Raw genomic sequence first — 23,183 nt, forward strand, 5'->3', positions numbered from 1 at the left:
TACCTACTTATAGTTGCTTTCTGCCACAAGATTCAAGCAAATACATTAATTACATTATAAAATACTGTCCTATGTGTAGGGACCCAGCCAAATCGCAATTGTACGGATTTCATGGAAAACACAAAATCGGGTGATTACCCCAAAATCCATAGAAAAAAATACAAGAAACAAAAAACTTACTAAAAATAAAATGCTGGATCCCCAGTGGCAGCCAGCAGTTCTCCCAGCCATGCAGCTTGCACTGGGGAATGGTGAAGGGAGGCTGCTGGCATGGAGGATAGCAGGCAACATGGCTGCATCCCCCACCCCTTGCCATTGATTGGCAGAGAGGGTTTCCTGTTGTGTGGCCCTTCCCCTCTCCACCAGTCAGTGGCAAGGGGTGGGGTCACATGGTGGACAGCCCTCAGCCAAACAGTGGCAAGGGGAGGGGCCATATGATGGATAGTCCTCTACCAGTAACAGCAGGGAGCAGGGCCACTGGGATCTCTTAGCCAATCAGAGCTGTTGGGCAGGGGGCAGGCCACAATAAGCCCTCAAAAATGGCAGCCAGTGACGTGATCTGGCTGCAGAATTGGCTGGCTGCCTCCTTGGGTTGGATAGACCCATACCTATGTATCATTTACATTAAATAATTAAACAGTTTATTACAGAAAATAGCAAAACAGAGAGAGTCCAAGGAATATTTTTTTAACTTTATACTCTTTAAACAATTTCTTGGGACAAATTCTGCTATTAGTTAAGTAAGTACAGTAAGCAGTGGGACTCACCTTGGGATTAAGGGGTGCAAGTGTTGTGGAAACTGGCTTACTTCATTAAGTGAGGCTGAAATACTGTACAGGAAACACCTTTGCTACTCCATGGCTTTGATCAGACATAGCGATGAATTTAATCAGCAGGCTAAAAATGTATTAATTGAGCACGTCTCTCCGCTGTTATCTGTCCAACCCTTTCACATACTTGGAATTTAATTGGATCCACTGTGGGACTTAAAGTCCTTCACAATTTAAGCAACTATTTGTGGTTGAACCTATAGTGTTGATCCCCAGGACCTGGTCAGTTCTGAATTTTCTTGTTCACTCCTTTTGAAGGAGAAAAAGTACAGTCTCAAAAGCTTCAGTCATTTTAGCCTTCATCTCTTGTGAACATTAACTGAAGTTTGAATAAACTAAACATTTTCTTACTGCATCCTAATAATAAAATTCCTATTTATACTCCTACTACAGTGCTGTAAGAAAGGTGAAAATCTTCCATCCCCCTACCAGGATGATCCTTCCTGATCTCCTTTCTTTTGCTGCATCCTCATCCCTATGCAGGTGGGGATGAGCATCGGGTAAGGATTCTGATGGAGGTCCTGTTACTCAGGATGTTTGAGAAAGAATATGCACTTAAAACAGTGGTTCTTCACTTCATTAGACTTAAAGTACCCCTTGGAAAACACCAGATCCTAGTTTTCACTCTTTTTTTTTTTTTTTTACTACAGAAGAATAATAGAACAATTCTTCTGTTGCAAGAACTTAGACCACAAAAGGTCAGAATGTTTTTGACACTGGATTCTTATTTTAAATATCTGGGTTTATCTTGTCAATCAGGTGCAAGTGTTTGGTCACCTAAAGCACTTATAAAAAGATCTCATCACCCTGGCTCAGAATCACTCCACACAGTAAATGAAGTGGATCAACTGTGTTGGGATGTCCTGGCACAGCTGATCTGCTTTACTGGAAGAAGCAGACATGCCCATTGTCCAGCAGCACTTGGAGCGTGCCTCTAAAAGTAGGGAAACCTGGGGTTCCTGTAAAGAAATTTGTGGGACACATTGTATTGGGCCCCTGAAGCCTTAGGAATTATTTGCCCAGGGCACCCCAGGTTGCCCATGCTTTCCCACATTAATACAAACAAATGGCCCACAGCAAAATAGCAGTGCAAATTTATACTATCTTTTGTTGCAGCCACAAATTGTGGCACGACAAAGGGCATAGATATCTGTTTGCTTTTTCTTTATACTACTCTAAAAATGTTTGTGTGTTTTACTGATGAATAGGCCAATTAGCTGGAAAGCAAAGCATCACCTTCTGCATGTGCGATGGTATTAGGCCACAGTAAACTCGTTAACATCGCAATATGATAGTACTGTCGGGGACAATCCTGTCTTATGCCAGGGTAATTAACTGTGATTAAATGCACATGTAGACACTAACTGTGGGCACCTGTACATGTCACAGGGTTTAATCCTCATTAAATTAAATAGGTTTATAACATTTAAACTTGTTATTTTGGAGCGTTGCATCCGTGTTTACACATACTAGGCTTTCAAATGAATTAAGCCCAGTTCCCGGCCAGAGCAGGAGAGTGGGACAGTCCTGTGCTGCCCTCCCACAGCTCAGGGTCCCCCATTCTGTGCCCTGCCATACAGCTGTGGGAGCAGGGAGCTGTCACACGACACAAGAAAAAAAGCAGTAATTTTTAAGCAGCAGCAATTCAAAAGGGTGAAATACAAAAAAGTCGTAGTGCCACCTGCTGGGCAAAGTTGCTCATTACACATTTTGGAGTGCCTTTGTGTTTGCACACAACGAATCCATGGACGTGATGCTTTAATTCCCTGAGAGCCAAACTAAATGACATCCAAGGAGTCAGAACACCTGATTCCTCAGGAATCAAGTGTAGACACCTGCCCAAAATCACTTACTGTACATTAAGTGTTAGCTTAATGTGCAGTAAGTTATTTTGCTGGGATGTGTCACTTACTGCAGTCTGCTTTCCCCGCTCCCTTCCCAGGTGGGACAGGACAGGCTGATGGTAGCATCTGGTGCCGTGGCTTCAGACTCGCTCCTCGCCTACCACTGCAGGCCAGCTGCTCTACTGTGCTGCCACCCAGCCCATGGTGCCTGGGCTCAGGGCATGTGAGGCTTCTGCATTTGCAGGTATCAAATTTAGTCACAATTAGCCATTTTTACGGTGCAGTAAGGGCACGCATATGTAGACATGTGCCTGTACTATGCAGTAAATTAGGCTAATGCGCTTTAACATGTCTCATGTACACGCGTCCAGTGCAGCACAGTGGAGTATTTTTTAATTTGCTCTTTTAAGGATGTAGGATATTGGTTACAAGAAGCTTGTAAAAATGCATCGTTAAGGTGGTAAAGGTCCAACATTCAGAAGTTGAAGATTACCAGGATTAAGGTTGTCCATGCAAGGTTAATTTGGCCTTCTTGTACCATAGTATTATGCTGGTCTAATATCTAATGTATGATCACTGAAAATTTGTCCACAGGATCTCAGCCACATTCAGTGCAGAGTGGATTTGCTCTGGGAATGAATCAAGGTTGTGCAGTGATGGGGACTTTTGTCTTGTTGGGCTTTGTCTGTGGAAGCTGGAATGTAAGAAATAAATGAGGCTAGTGATTGTAAGAAAGGGAAGAATTGGCTTATGGTTAAGGCTGTTGAGTGCTGCTCTGAAGAACTCAATTCCACCTCTCCAGTGTTAGAGTTCCTATGCAGTGCTGGATAAATTACTTAAAGCAGACATTTCGTAGATGGTCAGTAACTCTGCCTTAGCTACATTACTGAGTCCTGCAAGAAGATAAGTGAGAATCCACAGCAATGTGGCTATGTTGGACAGGTTTACCAGATTTCTGAGAGTGTGATAGATGCACAATAAGAAAGTCTTTGTCTTTTCTCCTATATTCTTCGAAAATCAAAATCCAGCTTTTCAAAGCACTTCAATTAAATGTGCATCAAAAAGAGCAAACACCGTTGTTTATAAAGTCACTTAAAGTTAAACAAGGAGGTTTTATTTTGTTGAGAATATCATTCTTTTGCTATGACAGAAAAACATCAGAACAATTAAACAGGAAGAAACTTGCTCAGTAGAAGCTACAAAGAAATATTTGTCATTCCAGTAATGATATTTCAAATGATATTTGCCTGGGGGGACACTAGAAATTTATGTCAATAGTAGTGCTAAATCAGTATTAATCATTCAACCACCAGGTGACCAAGTTGTTGTACAACTTTGTTTCAACAGTGAAGAAATATAATAACCAGTCAATGAAACATCAGTGTGAATGGGCAGTGTGCTAACGAATGCTGAAGAGTGACTGGCCAGTTCTTGTTTTGGTCTCCAAAATTTTCATGGGATGCAGAAAAATGAAAGTAAAAGGGTATTCATTTTTGCCACAATATCAATTATAGTACACACATCTATAAACAGAATTGAAAATGAGGGAGGAGATGGATGCTTGCATTAACCTTTTTCTTTGTCACCTACTTCACTGATGTATTAATTGGAAGTGAACAGACACATGTTACTTTTTTTAGCCTCTGCTTGGAAGAAAACTGCCTCCTGTGCTTAATCTCACATACCAATTCAAATCTTCACTTTGTTTGTCCCTGTGATAGTCGCACGCAACACTTTGGTACTCAAGCAGTTTTCACTGAGCAGAGGATATTTTCTGCCTTTAGTTCTTAGATCAGTTCCTTAAAGAAATGTGCTAGTTTATAGCCTACTGAACACGTATCATTTTACCTTTCATTTAAAAACTAAAGTTTTAATGAAATATCTTTGTATCTTTTCCACTTTAATTTTAATTTTAGCAAAAAGATATTTTTCTTGTATCATATTTTTTAATGTGTATGGACACTTGCTGGATAGAGTAGTAGAGTAAAGGATAGCTTGAGTGTGCATACTGTAAGAGAGTTGTCTGAGAGAGTCACATACCATGGAATGGCTGTTAAAGCTAATTTAAATCTTATCTGGTGGAAACTTAAGTGGATGTTCATGGCAAGCTTGTAAATGAACATAAGAGAATGATTCCTGAGGTTGAATAGGTTGCACAGTATAGCCCAGGAGACCATTCTGGCTTGGAGGAGATTAGCTTCTGTCCAAGGCGCACCTTGAATGCCATTTTGCACAGTTGGTCTTTTTCTGTACATGAGGCATACATTGCCAAGTACCTACTGCCGGAATGCATGTTGATTTTTTTCCCGAATGTGTTCCAGTTTTCTGAAGGGGGAGATCAACCCCAATTTGTTGACATTTTTGGTAGCCAATGCTGCTGCTTTGTCTACCCTGACTTTAATTTCAGAAGCTAAGTTTAGGGATTCATACTGCAATCTGATTGGAAAAAAGGTTGCTTATTGGGAGGAAAATAAAGAAGTGTGAGGGGAAAATTTAAAAGAGAGCATTTTAAATGCTTCCTGCAGGAGTTAATAAACATTTATTACAAATTTACATGGAGAATTCAGTTGTCTTCTAAAGAGTTATTATGATAAATTCACAGAGACTACATTCAATTAAGAAGTGAAAAACAGATTTTAATTTGGCTTTAAGTGCAAATCTAAAATAATCTTTGCTGTGAGGCTATTTCCAATATCTACATGATGATTATTTATGCATGGGCATGCATGTATGCTGTGATGTGCCTCTCTATTTCTTCGTTTTCATAGATTTTGTAGATTTTCAGGAAAAGCCACATCGGTACTCTGTTTTACTTTAGGAATTATTTTGTAAATGATCAGGGTCCCAAATCCTGCTCAATTTATTCATAAAACATTACATTTCAAGATTTTTGATGTGAGCAGTGAAAGTAGGATTTGTGATATTTTTCTTTATTTGCTTCCTCCACAGATGTTACCTGTAGGCATCACTGTTGAAATGATTGTGATGAGGTATACCATGACATACTGTGTATGTTACTGACTGAGATTTAAATCAATAAATTAACCATGTATAGGAAATTAGAAGGAAACCATATATAGTTTAGATTTTATGAATAGTCTTATCAGTCAAGTTACAGAGCTGCTTAACTAAAAGAGAGCCTGAAGGAAAGACAACACGGTACAAGTGAGAAAATATATTTTCTACTTGTCTTCCATTTGCTGTGTCCAGAGGAGACAGTGACTTTGAAATGAAAGGATATTGATCTGTTGTGATCATGGGGATATTAATACATTTATTTTTCCCTTTTAACTTTCTTTCAGCATACTGATTTATGTCAGTACATGGACAAACACCCTGGAGGACTTCATCCAGACAATGTGAAGGTAAGAGTTGAAAAAGGACACTTTCAAGGAAAGCACAGTAGCAATAAACTTGTGATGAAAGTAGGGTGAAATAGTCCACTGAAGTTTGCTTGGTTATTAGACACAGAAAAGTGAGTTGCCGTATGATTTAATTGTATTGATGTTGCATTTTATTATTCTTTCCATAAAAAAATGCAAATGCAGATATTATTTAAACACTCCTACAACAGATGAACTATTTGAATATGGCCAGTAGATGCTGAGCCAAAATAAATTGGAAAATATTATTCCAGTGTATCAGAACATTTTTCATTTCTGCTTGGAAAACAAGAAAAGAGTGCTCCTCTGACTCTCTTCTCAAAAGAAAACCTTTGACTGGAACATTTTAAATGATTAGAATTAGACCTTCAAATGAGGTGAACCAGTGTAATCTCACTGATTTTAATGTGTCTGTTTTGATTTACATCATCCGAAAGTCTTAGAGCTACCCCTACCCCTAATCTGCTATAGTGATAATATTTTCCTAATTGTTGTGTGCTCTTATCCTTATTAAGCAGTTTTAAAAAGTTAGATATTTAATACATGCAGCCAAATGTGGGTTTTTATTGTTAGCATTTAATGGAGGGGTGAGATGGTAGAGATCTTTTGGGATATGATAGAACTACCTTCTGGGAAGTCAGCCAAATTATCTTAGCATAAAACAGAAGCCAGTCAGACATGCAGAGCATGTCTTACATGTCCAGACTATCCAGATTATATTTGTTGCACCAGACCGGTGCATTGTTGCTGTTCCCATTTTTGTTTTACTTTGGAAGTGTTTAAATCTTCACTCACCATGCTAAGAATTTTACTCCATGCTAAGAAATGTGGTCTTTTAAAAGAAGTAGTAATACAAGAGTTTGTAAAAAAAAAAAAAAAAAAAAAAAAAATCAAAAAAAAAATCCACACAATGGTTTTCCTATGACAAATTTGAAAGGTTGCCTGGTTTTTACTTTATTAAGAAGAAAAAGGTTTAAAAAAAGGAAGGAATCTAATTTTTGTAATATGTGATCACCATTGTACATCAAATAATAGTTGCATAATTGTAGTTTGGTTAATTTCCTCTGCTTTCATTAAAAATTGCCATTCAGTATATATAATTTAGATAAAATTATCTGTAAAATAAGAATGCTTTAAAGAAAAAAAACTCCTTTATTGCGTTTTCTATACTTTTATACATCAGATGAAAATGATTCTCATTTAAACTGTGGCCTGTCTATACAACAACAATAACAACATATTTAAAATATCTTTGAGATATGTAGTTATGGCCCAAATACATTGTCCGTGCAGACTGAACTCCCCTCACCTCCAGTGTAGTGAGCACATTAAGGATTTATGACTACTAGAAACCCATTTATTGTTGGCAGCAACAACAAGGAATTGTTTCCTGACACAGTGTATCAGAGTGGGGTACTGGAGGAGGGCATGCATATTTCTTAGCCTTCCTCCTCTCCCCTCACAGCCCAAAAGATCTTTCAGAGCTTTAAGTGTATAGTGGTCCTGCCTGGTGACTTTGAGAAGAAACCATAGAGGACATATGCAGACAAGGTTCCTTGGGTGAATTTGATATCTTTTATTAGACCAACCCTAATAGTTGGAGAAAAGTTATTAAGCAAGCTTTCGGGTTCAAAAACCCTTTGTCAGGCTAAGGAAGTTTCAGCAGTTGGTGTGTGCTCTTCCTGGATGGAATGAAAAGAGGACATATGTCTTCCAAAGGCTCTTGGCTGCTATCCTCCAGGCTAGCAAGAAGGCTAAAACAACCAAGTAAGACTGAAACCTTCAGCTTACAGGTTGACAGATAATGGGGTATATTCTGGGCCTCCACTTTTTTACTATTTGTCTTATTGTGTGTTCAATGTCTGCATGAAGCTATTGCACTCTCTCCTTTTGATTTCTACCTAATATTGCTTGCGAGATGGCTGCCATAGTTCTTTGTGTGGCATTTTAACTTTGTGCCATTTTGAAATTGTGGCATTTCTTGATAAAAGTAAATTTTAAAAATTCATCTCTGAAAAGATTTTGGAGCCTGGACATTTGAGGCAATTTTGACTCAACATCTTTGATTTAGCTGGTTTATAAGGTGCATCTCTACTGTGCTTTCTGCTTAATATAATAAATTACTCATGTTAAGTAAACTTTGGTATTCTTCCTCTCCCCCCTTCACCTAGCTGTGAACTTTAATAGAAAATGAAATTGTCTTGCTTTTGGAGAAATATGCTTCTTCACATAACTGTAAACAATAGCTATGTTTTCCTATTTGTGTCTGCATATTTTTGTTGGCTCCTTATAAATTCTTTCTTCCAACAACTCCCTCAGTACTGATTCTGAGAGTGCCTTCCAAAAAGTAGTCATTCTTTTACTCTCCAGAAAGACAATATCTCCTTATGCCTCTGGTGGTAATTTAGTTAAAATTAGAAAATAAGCTTAGGCTGGCTTCAGGTACAATGGCAGTTAATACTGTCATATGTACAGTTATAGAATTACACTCCCCTCCATCGTTTATTAAGGAAACAACTAACCACAGACATAAGCAGGGTTCCAGTTTTGTCTGACTTGTTTACTAGAGACCACGAATCATTTGGAGCTGTTTACTACACACACGTACATCTAGTAGTTGCAAAATATAGCGACAAGCCCATTAGTATGATCAAAACCTGTAGTCACATTATTTTGTTTAGTTTATAGCCCAAACTTCCTTCTGCCTTTTATCATTTGCCCTTTCACTGTGGGGTATTGTGAAGAAACTGAATCATGACCATTAAGAAAAAAACCTCAGACCAGTACCCAGCTGCAGTAGCTAAACTGGGCAATAGGGAGCTGTTCAGGGAAGGGAGAGTGAGAAAGGTATGCATGCACAGCATGTACAGCATACAAAGGTATGCATGCACAGTGTCTGTGTGGTGGGGTAGAGGGGTGTAAGTCAGCTGAGTGGTGGGAATAGGTGATCCAGAGCTGAGGGTGCAAGAGTTCTCAGTGCCCAAAGAGCTTATCCTAGAGTGAGCTACTCAGTGGTCTGGTTTTGCATAGCCATACCATTCATCTGCATGGGTGCTGTGAATCCTGCTCATCCTCTTTCAGTTGCTTCAATTTTACTGCAAGGAGACCCACCTCAGCTATGGAGGCAGAGATGAGATTTTCCCATTCATGTATTTCTAGCTCAGCTTCTTGCTGATGACCACATTTCAAAACGGCTTAGCTGCATCTCAAGCACTGGTCAATGCTGCGGCTGGATTAGGAGGGAAACTGCTGCTAGTGCTCATGATACATTAGAACCTCAAAGAGAAACTGTTGGTTACTTTACAAAGCTAGCCACAGTATTTAGTCATGTTTGAAAAGCAGCTGAGTACCTCTGAAATACGTGTTTTAGTAGGAAGCTGAACCAGAGTTCGCATTTCTAAATTAAGAGATCAAGCTCAGTTGGAGCCTTAGGGAAATGGCAAGAGGAGAAAGAAGGAGGGGAGTAGAAATAATTTAAAGTTGCCTTTCTCTTTCAGATGATCTCCTGGTTTCAGCAGCACCCCTTTGGACATTTTAAATTATTTTCTGTAATTAACATTCACTTCCACTAGTTGTGCACATATTTATTATTCTCAAATTATTTTTTTCTTCTAGAAAATAGGAGCTGAAAATGACCAAAACATCACAAAGTGTTGGGAGGAAAAGTAGGCTCGTGGGGACTGAGATACAGGATCCCATGAGCCAAACAGGGCACCTGAAAGAAGAGTAGTTATTTACAAAGGGTACCTATAGGGCTAGGGACAGAAGATACACATACCCCCCACACAACATGTGAATAAGCAGTCAAATAGTTTTAGGAGAAACTTGGTCAAATTGTAGGAATTCTTTCTTATCCTTCCACTGTGAATTTTCTTTTCCTAATAATACTTTGCATACAGTCCCATCAAAGTTAGTTTTTAATTATATTTTCAAATTAAGCAATTATGCTCGCATAGCAGTAAACATTCTAGGCCAGGGCGGGCATTTATTTTGGGTGGAGGGCCGCTTACTGAGTTTTGGCAAGCCATTGAGGGCTGCGTGACAGTCAGGGGCAGATAAATATTAATTTTCTAAATTTTTAGGGGCCACTTGGGCCAGATAGAATGGCCTGGTGGGCTGCATCTGGCCCGCGGGCTGCATTTTCCCATCCCTGTTCTAGGCTGTCTGGGCTAAACTCTAATACTAAGCTCTAGTGATGCTCTGTGAAAGTAGCTAAAGGCCCTAGGCCTTCAGCTGTGTTCTTGTGAAGTGTACCCACATCCTAGTAATTCACATTCTGTTGTGGTTTATTGCTAATGACTATAAATATGTAAATGGACTCTTATATGTACTTACACAGGAAATACCTTCTCTCATATTCTATGTAATATCAATTAAAGTAATGTGCTGACTTGTGGTACCAGTAACTTCATAGTATGTGGAAGAAAAGGCATCATTTATTAATGTTTTGGCTTCCCTGCCCCTCCCCCCCCCCAGCCTAATTATGAACCAGATTTATTCCTTATTTGCCAGCTAAAGACAATGCAGTTCTCTAGGGTTTACTCTTAGGAGAAAAAAAATGCAAGCTGAAACAAATCCAAATTGCTCCAATGGATGCAGATACTGTTGTCCACTTGGGTATTGCCTCTGACATTACTGTCTTTCTTCATGATTCCATGAAGACTACTTAATGTCACGTAAACATTCAAAATAGTTGTAATATTTTGCTTACTTTTTGTATGTAAGTGCACATAAGACTAATTCAAAACATGCACTTTTAAGAGTCTTGTGACACAACATTTAAGCACACAGAGAATGCTTTTTTTTTGTATGGCATTTAGCAATTCAGGTGTGTGTAATTGTAATCTGCATATTTATGCATATAATTATTTCAACCTCTCTCAATGCCTGAGTCAAAATATCAAAAGCAACATTCAGGTTTTAGAACCTTGAAGTGTGCATGATGTGTAGACCTGGGATTTTATGTTAGGCCTGAGATCTTTCATAGTGTGTTTGGTGTACCCCAGCACCCTGAAAGTGTAAATATGTGTCATGGTGAGCCAAATGTATTTAGATGTCTCATAGCATCTTTCTAAATTAGGAGGCAAATCCTGAACCAGAGGTGCTCCAGACGCTAGACCCTGGAGACTCTTTTAGCTGGATGGACAGCGAATAAATGTTCATGTTCCCATCTGGTAGTAAGTAAGCCTTTACCAAGGCCAGCAATAAAGAAATTGTTAACACGCAGGGTACAAAACTTTTATTAGATGGAGGGGGAAGATACAACTCAGTGAAACCTTGTGACAGTTTAATTGGGATGGGTAAGTTCAGGGTTTCTGGGGTCAAATCCTAAAGAGGTTCCTTGAAGTTCATCCATCGCTTGGAGGGAGATAAGTCACAAATGCTTGACCTCATAGTTGTGGGCTCGATTCTGCTTCTGATGCTGCCTAGTAATTAAAGTTGATTGATAATATATTATTTTTCCCAAGAAAAATTTGGACAGACTTTTTTTTCTTTCATTATGTTTTTCTCTGGAAAATATATGCATTCTTTGATTTTCCAAAAGTGGGGTGTCCCCCCCTTTAAATATTTTCAGTTAGTTAGCAAGATATCTTTGGGAAAACTGCTTCAACCAGCTCTTATTGCTGTTCCTTTAGATGGTTCATATTATTTCTCTTCTGCCTTGCTTCAAACTATATCTTCACTTCCTGCATATTTCTCTATGACAAATTACAGAACCTCATTAACCTGTTCAGACGATACAAAGCAAATATTCCTCTGCAGATATTTCCCATGGCCTTCTCTATGAATCTGCACAATTACTCCAAGCTTGGGACTTGTTTCCCCCAACAAATGTAATACTTCTCTCTTCAGTAAATGGTAGCCTTACCCAGTTTTTGATTTTGAGGATGCCACACACTAAGGCTAGGGACAGAAGTTGCATATAAAAAGGTAAGTGATCAGAAACAGGTTTAAACCTGTAACAGAACAGAAGTTTAGTGCACATAAGTCAGTTTCAAAATGGCTGAAACTGGTTTAAGATAAACCTTAACTGATTTAGGTCAAATTGGTTTTTAAACTTCTGTCTCCGACCCCTTCTTGGTTCAAGTTAAATCACAGTGCCCCAGCATCCCAGGATGCTTTGCAGCCCTGGGCTGGGCTATGCTTTCTGCTCCATAGAGAAGAATTGGCCCTGCCCCTCTGCTCTCTAGCCAGAGCAGTGAGGGCTGGCTGACAAGGGGGTGGGGTGGGGAACCCAGCTGGGGACAGAGTGGTCTGCCTGGAGGTGGAGGAAGACAGTCCCTGCCAGGCCCCTGCCTCCTGGCTTGAGCGGAGAGTGGGGAGGCATGACCACAACCCAGCCAGGCGATCACAGGCTGAGGCAGAGAGGGACAGGGTTTAAATCCCCACCTTGGCCCCAGACCCCAGCAAGGTCTGCCTGGAGGGGCAGTACCTGCCAGACTTTCCCCCCACTGTGCTCTGCTTCCCACTCCCCACTCTCATGAAGAGCAGGGGGCATGGCCACACCCCAGCCAGGAGCTCAGAGGCTAAGGTGGGGAGGGAGGAGGTTTAAATCCCCTCCATAGCCCTGGACCCTAGTGAGGTTTGCCTGGCGGGGGGCAGTCCCTATCAGGCTGTTGCCCTCCCCCTCCCCACGCTTGAGCAGAGAACAGGGGGTGTGGTCACCCTGGCCATGGGCTCACAGGCTTAGGTGGGGAGAAGGGATTTAAACTAGGGGTGCACCAATAAAGATTTTCTTGGCCAATATGGATGGCTGATTATGATCCAGCCATATCGGCTGACACCGATCCCATTGCCAATTTACAGGAATGCAGCTTGGCAGCTTGGAGAAAAGCATCTGGCCAGTAAGGCTGTGGACAGAAAGGGGCATAGGGGAGGGAAAGGGCATGGGGGGGCATATCAAGGCCCCCATAAGGAGGGAGGGAGTGGGGCAGGGACAGGGATAGGTGCTGCCCAGCCAGGGTGTTGAATGTGACCCCACCGAGAATGGGACAGAGCCACAAGTAGCTCTTGCGGGGGGTGCAGAGGGATGGGGGTTGGAAGGGGTGTGGCTCCCCACCACTGCATGCACCCCTGGGGAGGGCATGGGGGGACATGTTCCCCCCCCCCCCCAGATTTGTGTGCGGTGTGAGGGTGGGCTGCATGCTGTGGGCTCAGGGCCAGGAGCTGTGCCAGGTTCTTCCTGGCAGGGGCTGGGTTGGAGCTGGGCTCAGGAAGGGCAGGGGTGGAGTGGGCAGCAGTAGGAGAGATGGCTACAGTGAATTTTGAGGTGGCCATAGCCCACCCCATAACTACCCCTCACAGCACTGGCACTGCCTGCCCTGCCCTGCCCCCCGCAGGCACAGCCCCAGCCCCCCAAAAGTTAGTCTGGCTCAGCTCCTGGCCCTGTAGAGTAGATTCAAAGTGCTAGCTGGCTCAGGAAGCCAGAAGACCAAGCAGAGTACAAAGTCAGAGTACAAACTAGAGGGAACAGCAAAGCAGTCTGGGATCAGATTGAGCCCTGGACACTTTCTTTTCTTGTTTATATGGTTTTATATGGGAGAAGTTGGGGGTCAGCTGTTCCCAACCAGCCTCTATGGTGACAGGGAGTGAGTGGAGAGTTAGACTCTGCTGGAAGCTTCAAGCTGCCTGGGAAACTAGCTGTAGGTTGGCATGCTGGGAAAAGCAGTGGTTGACCAGGCTGTGGTCCCAAGGTCGAGGCCGTCGCCTGACACCCATGCATCACATGCACTGTGCCCTGGACTGTCCTGTGTGGTGTGTGCAGTGTGCAGTAGCCCTGGCCCTGTGCATGCTTTATGTAGTGCCCAGGGCCAGTTTGGCACATGGTATCCACCCCACACTGGCCCCATACACTGGATCTGATGTGCTGGGCCGATCTCTGGTCCTCATTCAGCCTGTGGACTGGGCCTGCACTGTTCATCCATTCCATGGGACCTGATGAGTTTGGTGCCCCTGCTTTAAAGTATCTGAAGAACTGGTCCTGTTCTAGCCTATTTGATGCAATTCTGTTTGCCTCCTCATGTCAGCTAGGCTTTCTATTCCTTGTCAGCCCATCTTTTCTTTCTCCTTACCTTCCGTGATTTGTTGGAGACTCAGATTAGTAAACCTTCTGCTCAAGTCACTCTTCCCCAGCTTGATATGTATGTTATGTGGTTGAATCCATTTTCTGTAACTCCTAAAACTGACAGAAGATATAGCACTTTGGTTCCTAATAGCCATACCTGGATTGCTTTTGCATCTCTATCTAAAAGAAGAACAGTTTGATTCTTCTTAGATTATCTGGGTTGAATGTGTGGTGAAATATGAGGGAGCTTTTTGAAAATCTGCTCAGTTTTTTTCTTTTTTTTTTCTAAATGATTACAGGTAATTTTTAATTCTTGTTTATTTGAGTTCACAAGGTACCCGAAGATTAAATAAAGGTGATTTGTTGATATGAGCTAAATTTTGGGAGGTACAAAAGGTTATACAAAAAATGCCCCTCTTCCTATCCCTGTGCATCTTTTCTCACTGCAGTTTCGTAGACTACTAGTGAATTGCCCATCAAGGATGACGGGGGAGATGGGTGGGGATGGAACACTGCCACCCACCATCCTGTGCCACCGCTGCCTCCCAGGAGCAGGGGTGGGGGGAAGCTTGCCCACTGTCCCCTCTGTCCCCCTCCACCAACACCCCCCGCTGCCTCCAGCACCGCTGGCCTCACCCTCACCCCGCCCCCCCCTCTGGCTCTGTCCCCTCCGTCACCACCATCATGGCAGTGCTTCACACTCTGATTAGTTGTTTCGCTAACCAGAGTGCTCCAAGAGCATTATGGACAGACAGACAGATGGACTAAGTCCTTTATTATATAAGAGTCCTGGAGCATCAGTCCACTAGTGCACTATCACACTCAGGGTAAAGGGACAGTGTTCTTTCAGCACTCCTCCAAGACCAAAGGTACTACATGGCCCAATCTGTTCCAGTCTCCTGCTCCAATCCAAAATCAGTTAGTTTTCTAGCTAACTTACCTTTCTTCATAGAGAGAGGTAGTTAGCCATTTAGTCTGATTTGACCAAGTAAAGTGTAGTCTATGAAAGTTTCTCTGAATGAGTTAGTCTGTAAGCTGTGATCCTGCTCTACCTTCTACTTATCTGTTATCATCATATAGGTTGCTTGAACTGAAGCAAAGAGAGCAATTGACTTGCCTGGAGTCTCCCAGCTATGGGTGCCTGCCTCTTGCCAGTGCATGGGGAGCCCAATCCCCCTACACCTACAATAAGGTGCTATTAGATCTAATGCACAATCCCACAATTATGCCTCCTGCACATGTGGCATGGCAGGAGATGCAATTGTGTGGATCATTCATTAGCTCCAATTGCACCATTTACCTGCACATATAGAGGTGGCCTGAGAGATTACACAGCCCCTAATGAGATAGAGATGTCTAAGTGGTAAGATTCACCCAACAAAACTATGCAAGAATGTTGAAATATATATACAATACATGATAGTGCATATAATCAGAAAAACAGTTTTACTCTGTCAGTTAACCATTTGCAGAATTCATTTATTGCCTTCTATTTTCCTCTATTATGAACTTTATTCTCAACTGCTGGTTACAGTTTTTAAAATAACATCTATTTTTGACAAATGGGTAATTTTAGCAGTTAATGACCAATTTGAAAATTAACAACCCGAGTCAAAGCCTTAGGGTATATAAGGCTTATAAATATTTATGTTTGTGAAAGGCATAACTGAAGTGATTACTACCTTAGACTTCTCTGGAACATAAAATATAAGGAAGCATTTAGAATAGCTCCTATACTTTATTCAAATATAGCTTATTCTACTTGAAATATAACTTCTGAAACCGCATGAATAAACACCTTCTGGCTTTTTTCTAAATAGAAAGTGGTATTGATTATTAGTGCTAAATTATAATCTGTATTTGTTACTAAAACATTATATGAAGAGTGCACAACATTTTGTATTTCTTTGTGCTGTATAATTTACTCTGAGAAAACAGAGAAGCAGGTAAGATTAAAAAAAAAAAAAGTTTCTGACATGAAGACCCCAACAGTTAAGAATTCCTGGATGACACTCTGGCATGATGATAGGCAACAGCAACAGTGCCCAGAATTTTGTGACCTTTTGTGGAGCTGTCTTATGATACTTCATCACCTTAGTCAACAAGAATTTAAACAAACTACAATGATACAATGATTTATCTGGCTAAGGTGGATTTAAACTGTCATCCAGATGAAAATACACCTTGTCTTACTTACTCTATGGCCTCCTCATAGTTTAGCTGAAATATAGTTTTACTTCAAAAAGTAAATATAATTGTTACACTTCTTCTATAGCATTTCTCCAAATTACATTTCTCCAGATTAATTTTAAACTAGTGCAATGTGTCTTACATTTCTTTTCTATTCATTTAAATTAGCAATATCATTTTTGTGAAGCACAATATAAAATAACATACACACACGTGTATTAATAGATATGTAAAAAAGGATGATATGCTTTTTAATGTGGGTAAGGAGTTGTTATTTTTCATTCTTTAGCCTGAGAACAAGCAGGTGTACAGCAGACAGAATAATGTTATGCCATATTAAGGTTGTCTTTTACAGATGGCTTTGAGAATCAATTTTTAAATGAGATTTTCTTGTGATCAGATATTAAATATGTCGTTGTGATTTCACTCTATTTTGTATCAACGTTGCTAGTTATGTACAAATGACTTGATACTATGCACAAATGTGAACATTAACTGCAGAAACTTTATTAATAAAGTAGGAAACATGCTAGGTTAATGAACTTATTTAATATGCACTGCATTTGGACAAACATGCACAAAAAGTCTCACTAAATCTGTATACATTGATATGCTTATGCTTCCATTAAAAATTTAAAAAAATTAAAGAGAAAGAAATGAGAAAGCTTTTACAATAGAACTGAGTAGTAAATACACTCTTTAGCTGCTGCATCATGTAAGTGCATTTGCATGATAAAAGCTAAAAAAGGGAGAGCATTTACTCTTGATCATGCTGTATAAAGAAATAACAATAATTGTTTACCTACTGATCATAAGTGACCAAGATGCGCATTGTAACTGATCAGGAGGGAATATCCAAGGTTTGTTAATAAAGCACAGCTTTCCTCATTATGAATGACATAAGTTCTTAGAGACAACAATCAATAAGAGTATCAAAGAAAATGGGTCTTGGCCATAAGGGCTCCTATACGTGTGCAGGGAGCCTGCTCCAGTGTGCCATAATTCCAGCACATTGCAGCAGACTCAATTGATTCTGCTGGAGCGTGGAAATTAACGCACTCCAGCAGCTTCCCGTGTCATGTGTATTAGCACTTGAAAATGGTGGCGGGGTGCTTTAAAATGAAGCTTGTTCCACCAGTTTTAGTTCAAAGTGCCCCACCGTCATTTTCCAGCATGGGGCTGCTAATACACGTGCTGCTCCAGGTACTTTTAATTAGCGCGGCTTTCGGACCTGTTATTGAAGTGCTCCCCCCATGCCACCTGGAGCACATGTATAATGCTCTCCAGTCCATTTTCACCACATTTCATTACAATCGAGCATAAATTTTTGTATATTGGTAGCAAGTGGATGTGATTTTTTTTCATGTCTGGTGTTTATATTGTTTAATATTCCTGCATGAAATAGGTGGGTTTCCTATGTGTGTAAGGGGTGCAGGACAAGGCTCTTAAGACTCTAAAAATGTGGTTGTTCTTGGAAGACCACTTTAAAAGTCTGTTCTTTGAGAATCCTGTCAATAGTTCTGGGGAGTTAAGAAAGCAGTAATTTCTACTGAAATAAAGCTTATTATGGTGGTGAAGTTCATGCTGACTCTACTGACTAATACTTTTAGTTAACTAAGTTCCCATTGTTAGTAAAGACATATGTCCATAGTCAGTCAGCACTTTGTTTCTTAAGTTTCTTCTCCTCACAGTTGAAATGAGAATCTTCAAAGCTTTGACTTAAAAAGCACAATGCATCTCCAGGGTACTGTTAGAAATGAAAAATTACATTATATCTAATGGGTATTATCACAGTGGGGGGAAAAAACAATTGACAAACCTACAATGATAAAAGATTTCACTTGATTAGGTTTGGACACACTAGCAGAGGTCACATGGAAACATTTGCCATTTGTGCAGCCATTCATATAGCATTGCACAGATTTTTTAAAGTTTTATTTTAATGTTTTATTTAAGTATAATAATCCAAGCCTGTTGTGTTTATTTACAAGCTGTTTAAATTTACTGTACATTTCCCACACTAACCTGTCTTTCAAATTAACCAGTGATACATATGAGTTTTCAGTAACCTATGGATAGTAGGCAACAGAAACTGGTTTCAAACATGAAGTGTCCTGGGTTTCATTACTGGAGTATTTAGATTTGATGGCCTATTAAGACCAAATATGGTACTGATTGATCTTGAATACTCAGAAGGGAATTGAAATTATTAAGTGATACACCATGGATACATTTTGATAAACATCATAATCAGTAGCATCGGTGTTACTAGGCAAGATAAAATGTGGTATCTGTGATTACATTTTAATAGTAGCTGGACTAATATGGCTATATGGCTCTGTGAAGGAATTGACACATTAATCCAGCGTTACTCTATCTTTGTTCCGAAGCATATATGCAAATGTAGAGCCTACCTTAGCTGTTCAGCTCTATTTGGGCCCCATGCTGTGAAGGAAGTGTTGTGAAGATTTACACCTCTGTGTATATTCTATAAAATAAAATATTTGGTGTAGTTTTCTGCTTACATAGAGCCAGATTGTCCTCTTCTACAATAAAACATGGGGAGGAGGGGGTTTAGATGCAAGATAATTTCAGAGGTCCTTCCATGACATGTCATCAAGGAAAGGACCCCTTATGTATAAGGAAGTATTGTAAGGCTAATCCATAAATCTGTCATATCCCTGTTGAGTTTGCAGATCTCTGGTTGCCTCCCTGACAATGTGGTACCCAAGGCTGCTCTTGTCTCCCCCCAAGAAAAGCTCTGAAGAAAATATAATGCATCTCTATGTTGTTTTTCATATTGGGAGTGATAGAGAACGAATGATATGCATTTCTTTCCATTTTTTACTCACCCCTTGTACTGTAAGCAGTTCTCCCTCAGCCCCCCAACCTCTCCAGTCTTTACATCTGTGTGAGTGTATATCTTGGGCCCAACAAAGGTCCTTCTCGGGTTCTGGGGGGAGGGAGCATCAATGTGGAGGTGAGTGATCCACATGTGGACAACCTGCTGAGAGCCTGAGTCAAAGGGGGTTGGATCAGGCCTAGAGATACCTGTTTGAGAGAGAGAGCATTTTCTACTTTTTTCTTTTACATTTTAAACCTAGAAAACTCATTCTAATATCACAGTCCATAAAACTTTGAATAGGTTTGACTTGCATGTGGCACCTTTGTTGTGGTAGCTTTTATTAGAAAAAAAAGTGCTTATTAAAGCAAGCAGCACATAGCTGTCATGCCAAGAATGTGCGTTTTTATGGTTGTATTCAGTAAGCGAATGCCTGAAATGGAGCTTTTTATACTTCATATCTGGAATGTTTTAAAGACTATTGGACATCCATCATTTACCACTAGAGATTTCCAAAGCTCAATAATTAAAAATAGAAATAGCTTAATCTAAGCCAATTTCTGTTTTTCTTCCTTTGCAACTTTCTATCATTACTATCTTTCATTTCCACCCGAATGTTTCAAAATTTCCAAAACTTCAGTTCTTACTAAAGATAAGTTATCAGCATGATGTCATGGTCTCATACTCATATTCTATTTGACAGTTATGCAGTCTAGGTTATTTTAATACTAGATTTGGTTTGTTTTATTAATAACATGCCAAACCAAGTCTCACTTTCTCTCTATCATTCTGTGCCTTTCAGAAAGATCTATTATTCTATCTATTGAAGTCTATAAGAGATTTGCTGTTGACTCATAGATTTCATAGACATTAGGGCTGGAAGGGACCTCGGAAGATCATCGAGTCCAGCCCCCTGCCCCAGGGGCAGGAAGTCAGCAGGGATCATAGGATCCCAGCAAGATAAACATTCAGATGTCTTTTGAAGGCGTTCAGAGTAGGTACTTCAACCACCTCCGGTGGCAGTCTATTCCAAACCTTGGGGGCTTGGACAGTAAAGAAGTTCTTCCTTATGTCCAGCCTGAAACGGTCATGGAGGAGTTTGTGACCGTTCAACCTTGTCATCCCTTGGGGCTCTCTGGTGAACAGACATTCCCCCAGATCCTGGTAAGCACCCCTGATGAACTTATAGGTGGCCACCAGATCGCCCCTGAGCCTGCACTTTTCCAGGCTGAAGAATCCCATGACTCTCAGCCTCCCTTTATAAGATCTGCTTTCCTGACCTTTGATCATGCGTGTGGCTCTCCTCTGCACCCTCTCAAGCTTCTCCACATCCTTTTCGAGTTGTGGAGCCCAAAACTGAACACAGTATTCCAGCTGCGGCCTCACCAAGGCCGAGTACAACGGGAGGACGATGTCCTAGGATTTACTTGAGAAGCATCTGTGGATGCAACCAAGCGTTTTGCTTGCTTTACTAGCAGCAGTATCACATTGCAGGCTCATATTCATCTTGTGGTCAATCATGACCCCCAACTCCTTTTCGTCCATAGTGCTAGCCAGCATAGCACCGCCGAGCCTATAAGCATGCTATTTTTTTTAGTGTTAAACACAATCAGGTTCTTGTCTGCCCATTTCCTGAGCTTGTCAAGGTCAGCCTGGATCACCACCTGTCCTCAGGTGTGGGTGCTTTACCCCAGAGTTTGGTGCCATCAGCAACCTTGGCCAGTCTGCTTCTGACTCCAATGTCTACATCATTAATGAAGATGTTAAATAGTATAGGCCCAAAGACAGAGCCCTGGGGGATCCTACTGGTCACAGGGCATCACGACGAGTGACTTCCATCAAACACCACCCTCTGGGTCCTACCACGGAGCCAATTGCCCAGCCAGCAGATCGTGGTGTGGCCAAGGCCGCAGTTAACCAGTTTTACTACGAGATGATCATGGGATACCAGATAAAAGGCTTTTTTTAAAGTCAAGATATACGACATCAATCTCTTCTCCTTTGTCCAGGTGATAGGTCACCTGATCGTAGAAGGAAATGAGATTGGTCAAGCAAGACCTACCCGCAACAAACCTGTGCTGGCTATCACTCGGGATGTTGCCTTCAGCCAGCCTGTTAAGAATAGCCTCTTTGATAATCTTTTCTAAAACCTTTCCCAGGATAGAGGTCAGGCTGATGGGCCTATAGTTTGCTGGATCCACTTTCCTCCTTTTCTTGAAGATAGGCACGACATTGGCCTTCTTCCAGTCTTTGGGCACTTCACCAGAGCACCAGGAGTTCTCAAAGATCCATGCCAGGGGCTAGCCAACTCCTTGAGTACCCTGGGGTGTAAACTGTCAGAGCTGGCTGATTTCAAAGTGTCCAGCCTCTTAAGGTGTTCTTTCACGAGGTCAGCATTGATGGAGGGTAAGTAAACTCCCTCGCCCAGGCCTCCCTGTCCCATAGTGGGCAGGGGCATCCCATGGGACTGGTGAATGACCAATGCAAAGTACCCATTTAGCAAGTGGACTTTATCCTGGGCGTCGATTGTCAGTTGTCCCATCTGGTTTAGCAGGGGTTCAATGTTACCCTTGTTTTTCCTGTGGCTCCCCACATATCTAAAAAAAGACTTTTTGTTGTCCTTGTAGCTAGTTGGAGTTCTGTTGCAGCCTTGGCTTTCCTGGTTTGCTCCCTGCACGTCCAGACCAGTGCAGAGTATTCCTCCTTGGAGGTGGATCCAGTCCTCCATCCTCTGTAGGTCTGTCTTTTTAGATGCAGGAGGTCCGCTAGTTCCCTGGAGAGCCAAGGGGGCCGCTGTGCCCTTTTGCTGCCTTTCCTCCGAGACGGGATAGTCTTTGCTTTCGCTTGCAGGATCGGACCTTTGAGGAGCAACCACTCATCCCGAACTCCCCTCCCCTTTGGGTTGTGGCCCTTTAGGTCCTCTCTGACGAGCCTCCAGAGCTTGTCAAAGTCAGCTTTCCTGAAGTCAAGGACTTCTGTATTGTTGACTGACTTGCCAGCTTTACCGCGGATGGTGAAGGTGATTAGCTTGTGGTCACTGTCACCCAGCTTCCCTTCGATCATTAGGTCACTGATTAGGTTGTCCCCTGTTGCTAGAACCAGGTCAAGCAGCGCTTTACCTCTCGTCGGCCCATCGACTTCTTGAATCAGATAGAGCTCATCCACGCGTGAGAGAGCGCTTTGCAACTGCTTGGATTTGGCCGACTGCTCTTCCCATGAGATGTCTGGGTAGTTGAAGTCTCCCATGACAACCATGCACCGGGAGCATGCAGCCTCAGCTAATTCCCTGGCAAACTCCTGGTCAAGCTCTTGATCCTGGGTCTGAGGTCTTTAGTAGACTCCAAAGGAATGGGCTTACAGCGTCCATAAAATTTGTGGCTTGTTTGCCTTTTTCCTGATGGAAGAAAGTTAGAGTGCTGGCAGACCTAGGAAGTGGTAGTGGTTCAGCCTCAAATTCATACTGCTTCTTGGAGCCCCACACATACGACCTCTGTAGGTTAAGACTCCACGATTGTTGGAATTGAGCACATTGGAGTAGGGAGAGAGCGAAGTCAGGAACAGCCACTTTAAGTGGCATGTAGCCCTGCCAACTTGGTTGATTTATCATTGGAATTTTGGGTAAGAGTTAGTAGTGACTTACGTTGCTTAACCCTGTTTCAGGGCTTCTGGTTTTCAGAGCAGGGTAAGTACAGATGTCAGGGAAGAGAAAGAGACTGCTTGTATGAAGGCCTCTGAGGAAGCTTTGTTGTGAGCTGGATGACAGCTCGTGAAGCATCAGGAGCAGTACTCCATAATACAGCTGTTGCAGTCTTGTTTCCTGTTCCTTGGATTTCACTAGGCCACCTTTCTTACCAAAGATTAGAAAGCTCTAAAAAGGTAAAAAGAGAGCAAAGTCTGTCTTGTAAATCTTTCAGTAAGCTTTTCCCTTTTCCTGTGTGTATTTTCTCAAAAAGCACACAGTTGAGACCACAGTTACCCAGGCAAGAAAGTTAAGTTCCTTCCTCATGGAATTTACCATGAAACCTACAT

The 23,183-nt window shown here is 41.5% G+C and overlaps 1 protein-coding gene across 2 annotated transcripts in view; it reads left to right on the top strand.

Moving 5' to 3' along the window:
• The window catches only part of CDK14 (cyclin dependent kinase 14), a 624,401-nt gene that overhangs the window by 279,199 nt on the left and 322,019 nt on the right, over positions 1–23,183 (top strand). For both annotated transcript variants that reach the window (XM_014522234.2, XM_025210005.1), the window contains exon 6: positions 5,977–6,039. In XM_014522234.2, the coding sequence (XP_014377720.1) occupies positions 5,977–6,039 (63 nt within the window). The remainder of the gene's footprint in view (positions 1–5,976; positions 6,040–23,183) is intronic.

This window comes from Alligator sinensis, unplaced genomic scaffold (genome assembly GCF_000455745.1).
Source record: "Alligator sinensis unplaced genomic scaffold, ASM45574v1 scaffold479_1, whole genome shotgun sequence".
NCBI lineage: Eukaryota > Metazoa > Chordata > Crocodylia > Alligatoridae > Alligator > Alligator sinensis.